The 20,103-nt window shown below is 40.1% G+C and overlaps 2 protein-coding genes across 6 annotated transcripts in view; both read right to left on the bottom strand.

Annotated features, from left to right (window-relative positions):
* The window catches only part of LOC108240782 (bromodomain adjacent to zinc finger domain protein 2B), a 34,853-nt gene extending 28,087 nt beyond the window's left edge, over nt 1-6,766 (bottom strand). For 4 of the 5 annotated variants that reach the window (XM_025007691.2, XM_025007693.2, XM_025007692.2 and 1 more), the window contains exons 1-2: nt 6,606-6,765; nt 230-282 (exon numbers count right to left, since the gene is read on the bottom strand). The gene's annotated coding sequence lies outside the window, so the exon portion shown is untranslated. Of the gene's footprint in view, nt 1-229; nt 283-6,605 lie in introns of all 5 variants that reach the window. The other variant, XM_025007690.2, reaches the window with a different exon arrangement.
* Nucleotides 6,767-12,742: 5,976 nt separating this feature from the next.
* cd302 (CD302 molecule) lies at nt 12,743-19,456 on the bottom strand. The gene is made up of 6 exons (XM_017424382.3): nt 19,238-19,456; nt 16,058-16,183; nt 15,839-15,949; nt 14,367-14,546; nt 14,233-14,253; nt 12,743-14,117 (listed from the first exon to the last, which is right to left on the bottom strand). Exons 1-6 carry the CDS (start codon nt 19,332-19,334, stop codon nt 13,915-13,917), a joined length of 738 nt encoding a protein of 245 aa, XP_017279871.1. The 5' UTR covers nt 19,335-19,456; the 3' UTR covers nt 12,743-13,914.
* Nucleotides 19,457-20,103: the final 647 nt, after the last annotated feature.

Below are 20,103 nucleotides of genomic sequence, written 5' to 3' on the forward strand. Positions count from 1 at the left end.
ACTAAATGAGAGCAAAGAGTAATGCAGCACAAACTCATTTCATGAAGGAGGACTTGTTTGAATCTTAACCTGATTGGAAAATTCTAATCCTAAGTACGACTTTAAAATGAGGTGTTTAGCATAGTGCAGCATTTCTTTTCATGTGTTACATTTTCCAATTTATTAAAGTAAATTGAGAGTAAAAAAAAAAGACACCAGAGCATGAAGGCAGACATGAACAATGACTTACTGTTTGAGATTATCCTCCAGACTATCTTTCTGTTTAATAACGTCACTCCTCACCTGAAAAACACAACAACAACGATCATTTATTGATGAGTTTCACACATTTATTTATCTAGCATTAGTCATATTTTTGTTATGGAAATATACAGATAACTGAACTCCTGTGGAAACAGAGTGAGCTGATTTTTAATATCAGAATACAAATCTGTTTAGTTATTTTGACTTCTTTTTCTTTTGGCTGTTCCCTTTTCAGCGGCTGCCACAGCGAGTCATCCTCCTCCATCCAACTCTGTCCTCTGTCCTCACTTTAACTCACTCCATGTCCTCTATAACTGCATCCTTATGTCTCCTCTTTGTCTCTTTCCTGACAGCTGAATCTCTGACATCCTTCTACAAATATACCCACTGTCCCTCCTCTGCACATGTCCAAACCATCTCAGTCTGGTTTCTCTAACTTTATCTCCCAATCGTCCAACCTGTGCTGTACCTCTGATGTCCTCATTCCTCATCCTGTCCATCCTCGTCCCCCTCAAGGAGAACCTTAACTGTCTCCAAGCCATTCAGCATAGCAGCTCTCAGCACTGTCTTGTAAACCTTTCCTTTGACCTTTGCTTCCACCCTTTTGTCACAAATCACTCCTGAACCTTTTCTCCATCCTGCCTGGACTCTCCTTCACCTCTTTACCACACTCCCTGTTTTCCTGGACAGTCGATCCTAAGTACTTGAAGTCCTGGAACTTTGTGACTTCTTTTGGAAATGGGTATTGACTGCAGTCATTTCCATCCTCTTGGCAAAATCCACCACCTTCTGTCCTTCCTGGTTCCTTTCCTTGACACTAAACCTCCCCATCACTTCCTCATCTCCTCTGTTTCCTTCACCAACATGTCCATTCAGACCTGCTCCAGTCACCACTCTCTCCTCCCTGAGAATACTCTCTATCACTTCATTGAGATCCTTCCAACATTTCACATCCAGCCTGTGGAGCAGAACCACTGACAACATTCAACACCAGATCTTCTACTTCCACATTCAGACTCATCACCCTATCTGACACTCTTTTCACCCCGACTACATTCCTTGCTAACTCCTCCTTCTGGACCATCGATCCGGTATGGTGTCGCCTGGATGAGCTCACATGTTTGTTTTGTGCTGGATGCCCGTTCTGACACAACCCTCACCATTTACCTGCACTTGGGACCGGCGCAAGAGATACACTGGCTTGTGCTCCCTAGTGGCTGTTTCTCTTATATATTTATATAAACCTAATATGCACTACAATATAAAGGTACTATTATATGGCCTAGTACACGCAATAATGTTTTAAAAACATTTTGAGGTCAATGTGCAGTAGTAATTACAAGTTTCTCATTTTTTTAATTTCCAAAAATTAATTGGGAATGCATCACTTTTTCCCCCATCCAGTTCAGTCTTTCCTAATGATCACAGAAGTTTTTTTTTTAAATCTTTTTGTACAACAAATTTAATAGTAGTTCACTCAACACGGAGACATTTCCAGCATGTCTTTACTTCTACATTATTCTTAAACTGGAGTGCAACAGAATGGTTGTAGATGACTTTAAAATTTGACTTGACTTAAAATGCCGTCTTGACATTCTTTAATTTTCCTTTAAATAACACGACAGTAAAACTTGCCATCACCAGAACAGAAAAATAACTAATGTGTGTCATGTTGGACAGTCAGCACTTTCCATTTTCTCAGTGAAAATGCTTTTTATTTCCAGCTGGTCCTTTGAAAAAGGACTATTTTTTACACTTCCTTGTCATAAAGGCTTCCCTTTATAGATTTACCTTTATTTAAGGCAGCTGGTGCACCATATCTGACCAGACTCCTGTTGGAAACAGGCTTCTGGGTGCAGCACAAGTGTGCTGTACTTTCAGAGCACCACATTTGTAAGATCGCTTTCATTCAGGGAATAATCTGAGCTGGTTGAGGATTTACATGCCCACCACGAAAAGGTTATGATTACCCACACATGACGCTCACTTCCTGCAGTGATCCAAATGAAACAAAAGAGGGGGAATGAATAAATCATTTAGACTATAAAACAGGAAAATGTTCAAATGTGGGGGGAAAAAAGCTGTGGATTAAACTACCACTCCACTTTTATCCATTACATGTTACTACAGAGGATATAAAGGGTCTAAGATAGCTGCAACAATTTATCTTTCACTGTATATATTTGTGTAGAAGTGGCAGAAATGAACACATCAGTTACAAGCAACACACTAAGCTTCAGTGTAACTGTATACTGTAAATACCAGGGTAACCATTAAAGTCCTACAAGAGGAGCCTTCTTTAGATGAAAGTGAATAATGCACCATAAATCCACTGAAAGTGGCCTCAGTAAACAGCAGCAGCTTATTATGTCAAGAAAGTAAATAACAAATGACAGTTTAACAGATTTATTCGTTACCGTGGTCCTGTTTGTTTTAGCAAACTAACATCTTAAGTAAATTGATCTACATTTTGCATAATAATGCTTCAGTAAACAGTCAGAGGCGATTTGTGTTTTCTAAATGTAAATATTAGCACTTCACATTTAGCATACAGATAATATTATACCTAAAATATTTAACAGTTGTGCAATGTTACTGTGGTATCAGGTCAGATGAAAAATGTCACCAGCATCCTTCATAATAAAATTGTAATTATTAAAGGGTGTCTCCATCGGAAGGTAATGAGCCATCCATCTGCCCTCGATACACGCCTTCTAATGATCAATTTATAATAAAAACAAATTGATTAAACTCGTGAAACTAGCTGACAGAAATGGTGCATCCTTAATTTACTCATAAATGTAATCATTTTCTTCCTGGTGGCTAATGCCTGACAGGGACCCTGCATTATAAACCTATTATAAGCCAACGTTATTGGAGCAATATTATGCTTCAAAACTAGCCACATATGCAACACAACAAGTAAAAAATATGATGCTTGAAAATGTAGCAGCTGCAGCCCTGGTACAGCTTAAATAGGAAATGGCAGCAGTGACCAGATTTTAAATGTATGTGGATCAATAAAAAGCAGGCTGCTGAGGTACAGTCTTTATGTGAGAGAAGAATGGTTTACACCAGCTGCTACACAAAAAGCTCTGCAGCTATTAGTATGCATTACCCCACCCATGACTAAAAATCATTCTATATAAATATACACACACAACAGTCCATTCATTTTCAGTATCAGTCTAAATTTTTTTATTCAAAAGGTTCAAATACACTGTCACCAAAGAAGGGAGCATTAAGCTTTTTAACATGGCAGGTAGATTTCAATCTCAGAAGCATCATTAGTCTAAAAGAAAAAAAAAACTGCAACATGCATCTCCAGGCGGAGATAAAATAGAACAGGAAGATGAGTGAAAACGAGTAATCTCTCTGACACATTCCTAATAATGCACCTCCCCTGTGCTGCTCCCCTTCAGCTCACCCAATCATAAAGTGTCAACACTGACCTACAAAAAGCAACTCCCGTCAAGCCTTACATGTTTAAAAACATCAATCACGGCAGACAAAGAGGGTACATCGAATTATACAGCATTAACCTTCAGGGCTTGCATATAAAGAACATGGATTTATTTATGCTTCTGCGTTAAGAGACTTTGCCTCGTTTCTTACAGAAAACTGGAAGCCAAATGGATGAACCTGCAGCTCAGCCCTCAGCAGGAAGCTGGCGTCTTTGATTAATGAGTGTTAACTTGTGAAAAGGCTTGGAATGGAAGAGACAGGGTGAAAATGTGTGAAAGACAATTATTAGCAGACCCTTATGGCTTTTTCAAAAGGCCAACAGAAACAACTGCAGGAACATAAAAACGGTCAGCTCGTGTTCTGTGAGAGAATAGCATGCAAGGCAACAAATACTTCACTTTAAAATCACAAGAATCACTTCTTTAATCTTAACAATATGGTAAAAGAAACAATAGATTAAAAACCAATATTCACTGTACATCTGGATTACACAGTTGTCATTGTGAAGTATTTTTCATTTTAATATAAGCGCTGTTTTATAAATTAATCAACCAGGGGATGTGTTTACCATTAAGACAGAAAAGTGTGAATGTTTGCATTGTTTTAATGTCATCTTGCTTCTGTTCTCAAAGTGTTAAAGACTCATAGCAACAGTTAACAGCTTTTTGTGTCTGCTGAGCTCTTCAAGGACATGTGTACTGAATAAATATGAGGCATATTTAGTGCCCTTCTACCTGTGTTTTGATTCATTGGCAGTTACTGGGTGCATGCATAACACATCAAGGCTGGGATCTGATTTATCTCGCTGCTCCGGCTACCGGAGCCATTTAAATGATGAACTTTTACTGGAACTAATGTCTGCTCGCTGCCATTTCACTGACACTCCGATTGTGCTAAGGTCACGTGCTTGGTCATTTCTTGTATCTGCAAAGAGAAAACGGCTCCGCTGCGCAGCAAACAAAAAGGTGTCTGCCAGAAACAAACCAAATGACACTTGGTATCCTGCACCAGCAAAATGTGCTCTGCAGATTGAGGGTCTATTATTGTCAAATTGAACTCTGTATGCGTTTAGACACACAAACCCCAGACAGTTTGACATGTCATCCAGCGACAGCCAACGTGCAAATAATAACTTTATTACAAACACAGCCCTTTTTTTTAATAAAAAGGGCTGCTGATGCTTTAACTCCCCCTCCAAGGGGAGTTTCAAATTTATCCAACTCTTAGAAACTCAATTCCTCACAAGAATTCCACTTTTTAAAATAAATACAATCCTTTTTATACATTCATATAGCTCAAATATAACAAATTTTATATAGATGGATTTGTGGACATGCAAATTCAGCCCACCTCTATTTTTTTTTTGCCCTGCTCTCTGACATTTGGGTCAGCAAGAAGTCAAGAGGCTGTTTGTTGCACTGCGTATCACTAAATTATTGCTTTTACTAGGTGCCACTGCATAACCATGCCGTTGAGGCGATTTATTCTGGCGGTATAATTGTCAACAAGTCATTTTTCAGCCACAGTGGTAAAGCTGCACGCAGTAAGGGATCCGCTGCTGATGAATCAGGATGAAGAAGCAGCAGTTTGTTGGGTCACGGCAACAAAGTGTTGGACTCAACAGACTAAACAGCAACGAGTAAAAAGAAAACACAGCATTTAAACTCATTTCAACACCTGACGAATCTGAATGAGTCAAACTAGAACTCAGACAGGAGAGTCCAAGGTTGTCTTCTGAGCTAAGAGTTTATGAGTTATTAAAAAAAAACAAACAGTTTTTTATAAGTTTCAGTTACAATCTGCAGACTTTGAGAGGAAAGCTAGTCAAGAAGTGGTTATAATGTGCGCGCAGAAGTCTCAAATGTAACACACAGCGTGCACAACCCCAAAATGGGTCACTCAGACACTGGTGCACACTCACAGTAGGGCAGGAGACGTGCAATTATTTACAGGTGAGTTGCATCAAATCAGAGGGTTGATTCCTGCAAAGAGCCACACATCCAGCTCTAAAACCAAAAATATATAAATACACATTAAATCTGTTTCTATAAATTCAGAAGGTGACAGCAACCAACAAAACAGACAACATGGAGATTTAAAAAGGACCCTTGTGTTGGAAAACACAAGGAAGCCAATAATAAAAAATAATAATATTATTTTTATTCTTCACATAGTCACACTGCCAACACCACAAATGATAGATAAATAAATACTAAATGTAGTGTTTTGACATCCAATTAACATTTTTGAACCCACAGAGCAGACCAGCTGGTAAAGTTAAAATTATTATTATTATTATGATGATGAACAGTTTTCCATTGTGGAAAAGTTGCTTTCTTTTAGTAGCTAATTACAAATAAGTGTGATGTGTTACCACCAGATTCAACACACACACACACACACACACACACACACACACACACACACACACACGTGACTTTCATTTATTTATGGACACTGTTGTTACTTTCCAGATTCACACAGTGACAATTAAGGACTAAAAGCACCAAATATCACTTCCCTAAAGCTTAATAAAGCAGGTGGGAAGTAAACAGCCTGAAACCCTGATCCTGAGAGACCGGTGACATGACAGCTCCACACCTGTGTCGAGTTAAATAATTACAAAAGTCAGCATTCGTTTGTTTCCAGGCTACAATTTCCACATGACAACAGGAGTTTTTTCAACAAACTTTCGGCACACATGAGGCTTTTTTTTTTTTTTTTTCCAGCAGCAACATTATTTACCAGTTAGTTCAGCCTTTAATTTTTAAACCCAAACAAAGAGCAGCGTAGTGAAGTCAAGGTGCGCTGTTAACGCTCAGGGAGGACTGTTAGCTTCTCTGTTAGCCCTGACGACACATTAAACCTGTCAGAGCAGCCCGGCTCACAAAACTCACCTTTCCGCACAGAAATACTCCAGAAGAGGCGACTTGCTGCTCAGTTTCGAGCTCTTTCGGGTTTGTTCATATACATATGTATGGAGGCGGGAAAAAAAAAGACATGAACGTCAGTAATTGAGTCCGACTGAGTGTGTTGGGCTCTCATCGCAGATTGAAGAGACTCTCCTCCGTGTCACCGAGCAACTCGAGCGAAGTGACGTCACCTCTGGGGCTCGACGCGAACTTCTGATCTGAGACCAGCAGCAGAACCCACCCGGAGCTCCCCCCCGAACCCCAGCCGGACCCACTGTGGATGTTCTTGTTGGAATTTAATTTAATGGGCATTAAAGTTTAAAAATGAGCCCACTATATCTGAATCTTTTCTTTTTTAAAAAAAGAGAAGAAGTCACATTTGTCTCCATTAAACCCTGCTTCTAACAGACAGAGCTCCATCTTATATCAGAGATCTGACTCTTCCATGTTTCCCTCACAGACTGCAGGTTTACTTGTGGTTCCTGTATCCCAGTTTTCCTCCCTGAGGCTGACACCCTGTCTGTTTACTTTCATTTCTGATCAATCCCATAGTTAGGGCAGGTTTGGGGCTTAAACTGCTGCTGCCTTTACTTTTCTCTTCTCCATGTTTGTATTTGCAGCTTTTGCTAACATTAATGCTTTTTTGTTTGTTTGTTTGTTTGTTTTGTTTTGTTTTTCCTCAAACAGAAACCACACCAGACCTTCCGAGTCAGTTAAGGACTTGCTGGTAAATTATTTTTTGTCCTATGTTTTAGAGGGGGAACCGATTATTTCAGACGGCTGAAATATTTGGTTCCCCCCTGGTAACTTTTGCAAAAAAAGAACAAACGTCTCCAAATTCACAGGAATTGTTGTCCATGATGAGAGGAATAAACACAGTTAAGGACTTGTTGGTAAATTATTTTTGTCCTTATGTTTTAGAGGGGGAACCGATTATTTCAGACGGCTGAAATATTTGGTTCCCCCCTGGTAACTTGTGCAAAAAAAGAATATGTCTCCAAATTCACAGGAATTGTTGTCTTGTTCCTTTCCTCTGTCACTCCAATGTGCTGCTCAGGATGGACGACTGTGACAAAGTGAAGATTTGATTTTTACTAATAGGTATTTTATAAAGTGCTGTAGGTGTATTGTGTCATAATAAGAACTAAAATGACTGTAATTATATGTGAGTCTAGATCAGAATCCAAATATGGATTTGTTTTTCTGCTGCTTAGTGCCCTGACATGACTTTAGTTGTAAAGCGGCACAAAATAAATAAACTAAACAGGATTAAATTTTATTCCTCAACGTGTCTGCTTACTTTATGTGGGAAATAAATTAGGTGCGTGTGATATTTGAATACGGTTTGCCTTATTATTTTCTTGTAGCTGACACAAAACAAATTTAGGTGACATGTCTGGTAATTTGGGACAGTTTTATTCTGTAATCCATTACTTACAGCAGTAATTACACATTTCAGACACACCCTGACACATGCTCGTGCCCCCGAGATCTTTTTATTCATCTTTAGAGGGTAGATTTAGGAATATTCCTCACCCCTCTCCCTTTATCTCCATGTTTGTTGCTGTTTGTTGCACTTTAACTTGGGATCTGACTGTTTCTGTCCGAGATGATTTTCGTCTGCAACACACATCAGACCCACAGGGATAAAAAACATCAGCCGATGCACACAGGCAGGGGCTACACCTTCCCCGTGTCAGTAGATCTTGTGCAAACCAGCACTAATCCCACCACATTAAACCTTATTTTGCTTCTCCGCTGAACACCATTTTGTTTTTGACTCATTAGTCAATAATACTGAACAAAATACTGACCTCGCAATGCTGACATTGAGCAAATTCTCTTACGTTTACTTAAAAAGTTGTCTTGAGAATACATTTCTGTTGAGATATATGTTCATTTCCAGTTTTAGATGCACACATTTGTTTCATTTTGTACCCTTCATGTGATGCCTTACATTACATGAAACATGTTATCCAAAATGACCTGATATCAGGTGATTTGTAGGGCGGTCAGCAGGGATAAATTAACAGCAGGGTTGGCCTGACGAATATTTTACTTTCTGATGAATAAGACAGATTTGAAAACACTTGAGTTTAAAAGTAGAATATATAATTATTGTGTAACAAAATAGTGTCCAAATCACAGAAAGGCACCTTCTGTTGATAAAAGACTTTAAATGAGAGCTGTGTAACTTGCATTAAGAAGAAGCCACACCATCAGGCAGAAGAAACAGGAAAAGTCTCTCATCGTTGTCATGAAAATGTTTTTTTTTTTATGAAGAAATGCCTTAAATTATGACACACAGAGTACCTTTACCATAGATTTCTGTCTTTTTTGGAAACAGACCTTTAGTTTTTTTATGATTGAAGAATTTACATGTTTTATTTTAGGATATATAACAAAACAATACCTTTCTGACCTCCATTAAATATTTATTTTGCTATATCTGTGTATGAAGACACGGTTTATTCAGACAGAAATAGATTTGTTTAGGATTCATAACTGAAACCGTGTTTGCTGTCCCTCACGCTCATTGATTTGAGCCACTAACTGGACTGCGTGGCTGGATAAATACTCTGTGAGGGAGGAAGCAATAATTTGATGAATTTGTCTCTTTCAAGCTGTGAGCTGACCTGGGGTTTTATTTGTAGAAAGGGGGGGAGAGAGAAAAAAAATGATGGCACAGAGATCAGAGCAGGTAATATCAAAACGCCAGCCCTCCTTGGTTATTTGTTGCCGCAGTGTGAGCAGCATATTGGGGGAAGGGCAAATGGTCTGTCCCCTTTAAAGAGATTTTTTTTTTTTTTCCTCCCAAAAGCATCATGATTAGAAAGTATAATGAGACCGGAGACACAGCAAAGATCATCACTATAGAAACACTTGAAAAATAAATTAGGAAGTGTGCATATTTGTTTCATGCAGCCTCTAAAGGCACACGAGACGGACCCACCGTGCTCTTTGTTGTTTTGGCCTTACACACATTTGAATTATTTTTGGCACACACGCCGCTCTGATCCTTTCAACACAAAGCGCTGATGATGCCAATGATTTACAAAATGGCACAGTGTCTTCTCTGAATCCGCAGCCCCAGTGCGTGTGCGCACAGTTGTGTTATTTGTAACATTTAATGTAACATACCTGATGATATATTCCACAATTCAATATATATTCCATATATATTCCACTGCACCGTGAAAGATGCATTTTGATTGCATATTATTACTCCTGCGCTCAGGTTTACTCAATATCTTCAAATTAGTCTGCATCAAGCCACACAGCAATAAATATAAAAGTGGTGCATTCAATTTTGTGACACAGATGAATTTTACTCATTCATTTTAGACAGAAATTATATAATTAGGATAAGCTCTGATATGTAGAACAAATGTCAGCTGAATAAGATATAAACAGTTTATATAAAGACTGGTCAGAGAGCAGTCAGTCACACAGGGGGACTCTGGTTTTCTGAATGAAATGGTGTGTATTTTGGAACAGTGAATTAGAGGAAAATGAGATTTCCCAGACATGTATGTGAGAAACATGTCTTTTAGATTTGTTTGTACAGAAATAAAGCAACCGATTTCAAGCAAAAACGATCAAAAAAATAAAATAAAAAGGCACAGGAGTGTTCTAAAATGTCTTCAAAGCTGTCATTAGAAGACAAATATAAGAAAACTGATTTTACTGTCATGTCATATATTACCTTAAACGTCTTCTGAGCCTGTTTGGACCTCAGTTTTACCTTAAAGGCAAACTCATTTACACAGCACATTTCAGGATGTGTCAGTGCCATGTGCATTGTCTTTAACCAAGAAAACAAAAAAAACAACATTAATGCATCAGGAAATTATTAAACAGAATCTTTAACACAAGAAACTGATGATCAAGAGTGAAGAAGTTTGATTTATTAAAGCAAATTTAATGAAAAGTAACACAGAATTGCAACAAACTGTGCTAAAAATGAGATTGTGCATGTCCAGCAAACCTTGAAATATACAAAAGCAGGAAATCACAAGAGGGCTGTGAGAATGAGGAGGTTTGAGTTCAGACAGATGTTACAGATGTCAGGGCAGCAGGTTCTGGGATCCAACCCTGGCTTGAATTATTAGAACCTCCACCTGAGAAGTGGTCCAATCACAGAATAAGAGTCTTATATGTTTTATCGTTCATGCCGCAGCTCATTATAGTAAGAGTTTGTGTCAGCCTCCTCCAGCGCCGGCCAATGTGTGAAGAAAACGTATTTGCTGTGATGTGAGTGAAAAGAGGCCATCGTGGTTTGTGCGATGAGCCAAACCATCCCTCCGTGACAATAACACACAGGCGTCCTGCTGACAGGAGAGGAGGACCAATGTGACGGGATGAAAGACTAACGTTTCAAAAATGCTGTTTTCTAACCTACAAGAATGTGACATCAACTGTGAACCCCCCCAGAACCTGTGGCATTCGGAGGGGAAAAAAATTGGGTTATTTAACAGAACTTCAGCAGATCCTCACAGAACAGAATTTTAACTAAATGTTTTGATGTAACTTCTCATTCTTAAATAACCACGTAAAATGAAAGATGGAGGAAAAACCAAAGACTGTTTTCACGTTAAAAAAAGAATTAGCCATCCCATAAAGGCATCAGTCATGTTTCTATTCAGACTACATTTTATCAGACTATTAAGATATATATTTTTTTAAGTTTCTGTTAATTTAATGAATTCAATAAACCCCTTTTTTAAAAACTCTATTTATGCCAACTTTATGAGTCCTATTTGCATTGATTTTACAACCAGAGACCGTCTTATTTTTCTTTTTCCCCCTCAGAGCCTGAAGAGTCACATCAATCTAATCACTGCTGTAATAAAACCTGGCAGTCATTGCAAGTCTAATGGATTTTTTTTTTCTTCTTCCTGATGGATTTTTCTTCACACAGGACTCAGAATTATTGTCCTCAGGCTTTGTTATCTAAAATATCCAATTCCAAGTGTTTTGTAAAAGTCGCCGGTTTTAAACCTCTGACTGCAACTCCACACCGCGCAGCATCTCAGCGGCCTCTCAAGTGTTGGTTCTCTGATTGGTGATTAAATAAATAAGATTCCTAATCAGCAGGAGGACTTGACTTCACATCACTTAAGGTTAATTTAGCTTACTTCTCACATTGGCCCCCCTTTTCTTTCCTCATGAGAACGTAACTAAATTGCCCCAGAAACTAGTCAGTTTATGCGTTTTTTTTTTCAAATAGACAAAAAAAATAAGATTTCATGTTTTCAGAGGGGGGAGAAGTAGAATAATTATTCTTCCCAGTAAAAAGGATGAACAGATACAGTGTGAACGTGGCCCATCTTGTGGCCAAACTTTGAAATTACCATGGCTCCTTCCAGGGAAAACGACACTACACGGAGCTCTAACAGGAGCACAGAAGTGGTCCAAAAACTAAATGAGCGGATGGTTGAGCTCTACAGTAGTGGAATAAGTCAACATCGGTCCAGAGTAACTTTAATAAGTCAATAACAAAATCCTAAAAGCATCAAACTTATACATAGAGGCTTCTGTAGCCCAGATTTGAAAAGACTTTGTCAGATGACCTCTAGGAAGTCTAAAATTAGATGTGCTTGAAAGCACACACACAAAACAAAACACCCTGTTGGCTTCTGTTTCATCGTGGCTCCCACTGAGATGTCAACAGAGCCTCTGGCCTTAAGGGAGTACCTCGTCAGATCGGCCATTTTTTCAGATGAGTTTTCACATCAGATTAGCCTCCTTCCACACCGCTCTTTAAGCCACATTTATACATTAACTTACAGCTTATTATTTTATTATTAATATAGAATTACAGCTGATACTCCTGCCAACCAGCCAACTTCAGGCTCATTGATCTAATCTTAGGGTTAAAAAACTTAAAAGTACATCTGTAAAAAAGGGACATTTTATTTTGAAAGCCTACAATAGTAGATTGTGTTGAATTTGTGCTGGAATAATAATTTTACTTTCTGCTTGTCGTCTTACTTTGAAAATTTAATGCAGTAAATGTAATTATGCCACCCAGTTAAACAACAACACAAAAACTGAAAACTACAATTTGAAAATGAGAAATACAAAAGGTCTCCTGATGCCACAGAGCCAAACCCAGACTGTTTTTTTAAAATCATTCATGATTTATTTACAACTATCAAAGAATTACACTAAGACAGCATTTCAAAAGGCAGCAAAAAAACACAAATTACATTTAAAAACATCACCAAACTTTCGACAGTTAGCCCAAAAAAGTGTCACACAAATAATGAATGTAAAGACTTCCTATGATAAAACTACTTGCTCTGAAAGGTTTACGAGCTTTAAAGTGTCGCAGAAAAGAGGCTGCGGGTTTTGTTCCAATGTAATGTTCAAAAGAAAAATGCATTTAGCACAAACTTGCCCAACCTCCACCCGCTCTCTCTCTCTCTCTCTCTCTATTAGGTCCAAATTTGAAAAGTTTCATCAGAAAAAATTAGTACAAACCCCTGAGTGACCCCAGAAGAAAACAGGTCAGGACATCTCTTCTATAATACTGATTTAGAATAACTTTTCTTACCTGGAAAATGGCTTTAATCTGCGATGCAACATCACATCATCTAGACGCACAGAATCACCCAGGTGTTTGCTTCATTCACGCTGCAGACGAGTTCAGATTAGGCTATTTACATGTGCAACTGACAGCTCGGGACAGATTCCTACTGGATCTTTATTTATAAGCAAAAAATCAGCTCAGCTCAGCTTTGGCAAAAAAAAAAAAAACTAAACAAAAATCCATTTTACTTTGAGCTTAATGCTATTTAAAAACTAAAAATCAAGCCGTTTTATTGTCTGCTCCTTTCAAATTTTGTTCCGTCCTTGAATTTTTGAGGGAACGTAGCGTTAAATTAGTGTAACGGTCCTGTAACAAACGTTCCGCTGGCTCATAAAAAGAGAAACGCTGTGTTCGTGCCCAACTCGTCGCAAAATGGAAGGATGTGCCAATTTAAATATGCTGAAGGAGAATCCATGTAGTGCTGGATGGTGCGAACGGTGATGAAAACGCTATAATCTGAAAGGGTTTCGTTAGTAGAAATCAGGAAAAACAGCAGTGCTGAGATGTGCCTTAGTGAAGAAGTTAGTATCGATACGTTTGGCATCATTTGCTCCCAATCAGACTACATTATTTAAAGTCGCTAACAAAGTTATTCAAATTATTGAAGTAACTGATACAAGAGTCGACTTTGCATAAACCCCCCGGCCAGCGACAAGGGCCTGGCCGTTTCCTATCGTGGAAAAGAAGGAGAAAGTTCTCCTATGGCACGTTGTCTGTCTCCTCAGCCTCCACCAGGCAGGACTGGTCCGTGTCCAGGACTCGGAACGGAGGGTGGTACTCGAAGGCTGTGAAGATGGTGGAGCCAAAATTGTGCTTCTGGTGCAGAAACCAAATGACTCCCGACACGCTCACGATAGCCACCACGCTGAGGATGACCAGGGTGGAGATCAGCGCACTGGGTTCTGTGGAGAGCGGGGAACAATACAAGGAAGGGCCTTACTGGATGCACACACACACAAAAATCACAGGAGGGAGAACTCAAAGAAACAACAACAGAGAGCTCAAAGGTTCACTTACTCTGTTTGGCTTGTTTTGTTTCTGAAAAAACACAAACCAGAGAGCATTGTGAGACAATCATATCATCTTCAGATAAATCCAGAAATAATAAGAACAGCTTTGAGTGCTGCGTGGCAGAAAAGAGGACTCCTCACCTTGAAGTGCCTCACAGACCACTCCGTTCTCCACATCGTTCGTGCAGCTGACGTTTTCCCACCTCCCAGTGTCGCTGTGCAGCGCCACACACGTCTCTGTGGGCAGGAGGTCTGACGGATCGGCGCTCTCCCAGTTGGTGAACGTAACGGGTTTCTCATTTAACCACCTCATGCTGTCACCTGAGCAGAAACACAACAACAACCTGCAGTTTTATGTTTATCAACCAGATAACTTTCTATGTGATCTCTGGCTGACTTTCCTCCAGCCAGAGTGGTCTTTATCCTTGAGAGTTAAACAGAATGAGAATATAAGTTCAGGCAGATCAACTAATCAGATTTGGATTTGTTGGCAATGGACTTCCCACAGCTCTCAGGTATTCTAGTTGACCTGCTGGCCGATTTCCACCCGAGGCAGAGCGAATGCTGACGACCTTCAGCGACAACAAAAATGGCAACAGGCGAAAACGAAATTGTTGCTGGCCTTTCAAAGACACCTGTTCGACTTAAAGATGAAGTCAATTTTAGGTTGGCAACAGGGATTGATCCACTTAGGCCAGTTCAGTTTATGATGGTTCATGGGAAGGAGAAGTCCGAGTGGACTTGGAGAGGCTATCAGCACCATGACTCTTTAACTCGAACTGAACAAAGAAGGTCATGTAAGAAGTCTGACCACCATGAATACATTTAGAAACAAGGAAAAGTTGATCATAAAGTCCCCAAGAAGACCAAATGGCTGGATTCTGTCTGAGCAACCATCAATGATGATGAATGGTTTTACTGCATTATTATAGTCTGTAGTTTCTTCCCTTACACATGACAGTTGAAGGTTTGTCTTTAATTAGTTACGCTTATTGATTCTACGAGTCATGAGCTTCGACTTGATCTGCTTTGAAACATCAATATCCTGTCCTGTTGTGCTGTTTACTTCATGTCCGCCGCAAACCAGTGATGGACTTTGCCTCCTTAGAGCTTTAAAAGACCACCTCTGCAACCAGGAGGTGTTTAGTGTGCATGAGGAGGTTGGAGAAGGCCCAGCTGCGACAGATATGCTAAGCCACTGAGTTTTATTTTTGGGGGGCTCCATTTGATTGGCCAACTAGCATGCAGAGGGTAAAAGCACGCAGCGATGAGAAACTTCCAACAATACGTGCAGCCTTAACTAACTTCTAGCCTCCCTTTTGCTTCTCATGTGGTCTTTCCTCTCACTGACAAAAACCAACAAAGGGAACTTCTTTGAACTCACAAGCATTAAAAGCAGCGAGCGATGTTGGTCTTTGTTCTCCTCGGTATTCAGAAGTGCTTTGACTTTCATAACTGCTGTAAAAACAACAAGAAAGAATTTGCACGTATTCTTACGACACCATCGGCTCCAACAGCAGCTATCCTCGGATTAAAAACCCTTAACTGGTCACTTTTTATTTACTTTTATGAGGCAGCAATGGTTTAAAGACCTCTGCTCGTATGATACTTACTGTTTGTATCAAAATACATCCCCAGCCACATGACAACAGCGCCTTTCCACACTTCCCGGCTATAATTGATAACAAAGTCATTTTCCTCCGCGCTCTGGATGCTCAGAAGCCCTAGAATAAATCACGACAGTAATAACAAGATAAGTGCAGACATAAAGAGAAAAAAGCTGGTTTGCCTTTTCATCTCTGGACAATAAGATTCTGCAACATCTGACGCACCGAACCCGTGGCAGAGAGTCGCAGCTCTCTCAAAAGTGTAGCTCTTGATACTGTCTTCTTCTCCGTGGAGAAAGTGGTAACATTTGTCTCCATTGGGCACCCATGTGCGGCCATCTGCAGGGCAGTCTGCAAAAAAAAAAACAGAAAAGATTTGACATTAATGTATTGGTAAAAACCTGCTTAGATACAGACATTTTCCCCCATCAAGAGTCAATAGTTAGTGGATTCCAAACACCAGATGCTTTGAATCTTCTTTGGCAATGCTCATCCTTTAGCAGCAACAGGACAAAGAAAATACATTTACATAATTTGAGACAGAAATAAATTCACCCCATTTCAGAATTACACAGTGTAAAACTCTTGTAATGTAACTGTATCCTATATAAGTCACCAATGCTGATCAGGACCCTGGATCTGTTGTTTTGTTAACTTTTTTTTTCCCCCACTGGACATTTCTAGAGGAATATAGTCTGATTCCACATGATGAAGTCTGATAAAGTCTTCTCTCTCTCCTGCTGAGGTGTTTTTCTGTGGAAGAGTTATATGTGACAAACGACGCTCGCTTCCTCTTTGTTTCGATGAGGTTGTTTTTTGGTTCAGAAAACTTACAGAACGGCTGTTCCTCTAAATCACACGTAGTGAACTCTGTTCCTCTGGGGCCACTCTCCTGCATGTTTTAGACGTGTTCTTGCTTTAAAACACCTGATTTAAATAAATGACTTGTGGACGTGCTTCTGGAGAACTTGATGATTTGGTGAGGAGGTAAATAAACCGTTTGGATCAGGTGTGTTGGAGCAGAAAAAACCCCTAAAACTCCCAGGACAGTGGAGCCTGGAGGCCTGGAGTCTGACACCCCTGCTCAAAATCACACGTTTGGTTCCCGTTCTGCTGTAAACTTTGTGCTTTGCGTTAAAAGTCACGACTTCTGGATCCTCTGGAGCAAAGCAGGTTTCTTCGGCGTCACCGCTCTGCCCGGGTGAGACGGGGAGGAGCTGCTGTGTGAAAAAAATCATTTTCTTATTTTAGTAAAACAAACACAAATGATGACTGCGCTGATATCCGAGCGTTTCTAACATCGTTTTTTCTTGGTTGGCGCAATAAGCACAGCTAACAGTAACGGCCGTGCCTGCGTCAGTAAACAACCCACCTGGGCTCAACGTTTCACAACAGATCCCCACATGCTCCATGACAGACAAAGGCTGAACGCTCAGAAGGACCAAACAGAGATATAATCCATTTTCCCGTGTCCTTTCTCCTCGCTACCAGCCTTGAATAGAAACTCTCAGCTGACAGGATGACCAGCTGATATACCACCTTAAAAAACAGCGTCGGTATTTACTCCACTCAGGAAAACTCTTACGCTAAGTGGTGCTGCGGGAGGTCGAGGCTTTGCTAGTGGCTGAAAACAACAACAAAATTTTTTTTTAAAATGTATTCGACCAGCCAATCAAGCTAAAAACTGTCCAATATCGATCCCAGACTGATTCCTTTATCTCGAACCGCTGCAAAATCATTTCAAGGACTATTGAGCAACGCTCAGAGGAACTGAAAAACATAAACCTCAAGCTCTGCAGGCCTCAGTTAAAATGCTGAAGTATACGACAGTAAAGGTACGAGCAGGAACCTGAACAGTGGGACGAGTTTGTCAGGGTCGCCAGAAGAAAACCAATTCCCTTCAAATAAATCAGTAAGTAAAAACTGCAGCACAGTTTAGGTTTGCTGCTAGGACAGACGAGACTAAAAGGGAGACGTTCGGCCGCGAAGCAGAGCATCATGTTTGGGGAAAACAACTCACACTTAACTGTAAAGCATGGTGGTAGAGGGCTGATGATGTGGGCTTATTTTGAATACCTCGCAAAATTAGGTCAACCATGAATTCCTCAGGGGGAAAAAAAAAAGTAATCTAGGGTTAAGAGCGAGCCCATCTGTCTGACGGCTGAAGTTTGACCTGAGTTGGGACGGAGATCTCGAGCATGTTAGCGAATCTATAGAAGAACGGGCGGAAACGAGAATGATTGATGTTCTGTACAAAGGTCCAAAGCTCAACCTGACAGGAACGCATTCAAACCATAACAGAGCTGTGCAGAAACTAACACACTGTAGAAGTACCGTGAGGAAGTTAAAAAGTTCTTTCACTACTATTTTAGAAACTGAAAAAAAAAAAAAAATAGGAAAAAGGGGAAACGATTACTTCAAGGTGATAAATCCTCCTGCTTAAAGCAAAGACTGGAAGCTCTTGAGTCACGGAGGGGCACGTAGTTTTTCCACACACCACTTCTGCATTTCGGCCCACGTTTTTGTTAAAAATAAGATTGCTCTAGGAGCCAGTTCTGTGGAGAATAAACCTTCGATCAATAAGACGGAACCCGCTGAGCGTATTCAATCTCTCGGGAGGGTTCTGCATTGTAATGCCAAGAACCCCCTGCCCACAGGAACCTGAGGTAACCTGAGGTAACCTGTGAAGTGCTCCCTCCCTGCCAGGGCTGTCTTTATGTGGCGAGACTCTGTTTAGCTGCAGGTTCCTGTGGTTGGAGACGAAGACCGCAGGGGGGAAAGGACCCTGCTGTCAGAAAACAAAAAACAAAAGAAACAAGTTCTTCAAAGCAGTGCAGGGGACAGCCACTTTAGGCTTCAGGGCAGATTTTATGTGCATAAATATGACTTCAATAAGCACAACTCATCCCCGCAATGCAGAAACTTTAAATACATCCAGTCAAAGTTAAACCTGCCACCTGTTGTCTAATATTAAACTGGAATAATAAATGGATAACCTCCAAATATATATTTAGAGTTGACCTCCATGTTTCATATCTGTTTTAACCCAATGTGTTCGGCTGTATATTAGTTGCCAGCTTAGGAGATGGTAGCATACCTTTAATTAGACGGTTCCCTTTTCAGTTTTTCGTCGTAGCTTAATAAAATAAAACGTATTGATATGATATGAACTGTTTCGGATGCTAGCAGGAGCGCGCGACGCTCTGGAGTTAGCTTGTTAGCATTAAACGTTCGGCGAAGTTGAGATTCGGCTCCTGTTGCGTGTTTTATGTCCAAAGCGCAAAGTTCGGGACTCCTACAACTCACAGGCCTGCTCGGTCTCAAACGGAGCAAGCAGGACGTCTTTTACCCCCCTACTAAACAACAACAACAAAAACAACAATAAGGTTTAGCTCGTAGTCTTACCTCCCGCACAAACCGCCCGCAGGCCGACACACAGGGCGACGACCCAGCTGGTCCCGAGCAGAGAGCGGAGACGGAGACTTTTCCCTCGCAGCTCCATGACAGCGTCGGGAATCAGAGTGTGTGTGTGTGTGTGTTTTCCACCCCCCAGACTGTTGCTTTTCGACTCACCACGAGCAACGTAAGAGAAATCTCCACCCACCGCTCTGAGAGGCAGGCAGGCTCAGAAACAAGGCCTGGACTGTAATAATAACACAGCCTTCGTGCGCACATTGAAGCCTTTTATTTAGAAGAAAACAGCGAAAACAAGAGGCAGCTTAACATCAAGAACTGCGATTTTTTTATATTAATATCCCAAATAACTATTAGGATAAGTGTGCAACTTAAGTGAAACACTGCATTAGTGATTAATATGTTTTATTGATAAAAATTTAAATGACGGGGATATTTTTTTAACTATGCATTTTATGATTTGCACACCTGAACCTGTAGATGGCGCTGCAGGCACAGCCTTCAACGTGAATGTTTTATTTCATGAGTTTGGCTCATGTTGAGAGAATTAACATGATAACATGTCTTTGTTTTTGTTCTGATGTCTGTACTTTAACTCTTTACACATCGTGAAGCATTTTAATGTTTTAATGCGTCTTTTCATTTCAGCTGCTGTTTTGCAGGTTTTAAACTTTAGCTGCTGTTCTGTCTGTCTTATAGCTTTTAGCTACAATTTTTTTCCAAATTGTCTCTTGGCTACTGTACAACTGCTTTGGGATTTTAGCTACTGTTTTGTTAATTTTAGCCATTATCTACTGTTTAGAAGCTCTTAGCTTTTAGCTACTGTATTTCCAAATTTTGCCGTTTTAGATGCTGTT

This window comes from Kryptolebias marmoratus, linkage group LG6, assembly GCF_001649575.2.
Source record: "Kryptolebias marmoratus isolate JLee-2015 linkage group LG6, ASM164957v2, whole genome shotgun sequence".
NCBI lineage: Eukaryota > Metazoa > Chordata > Actinopteri > Cyprinodontiformes > Rivulidae > Kryptolebias > Kryptolebias marmoratus.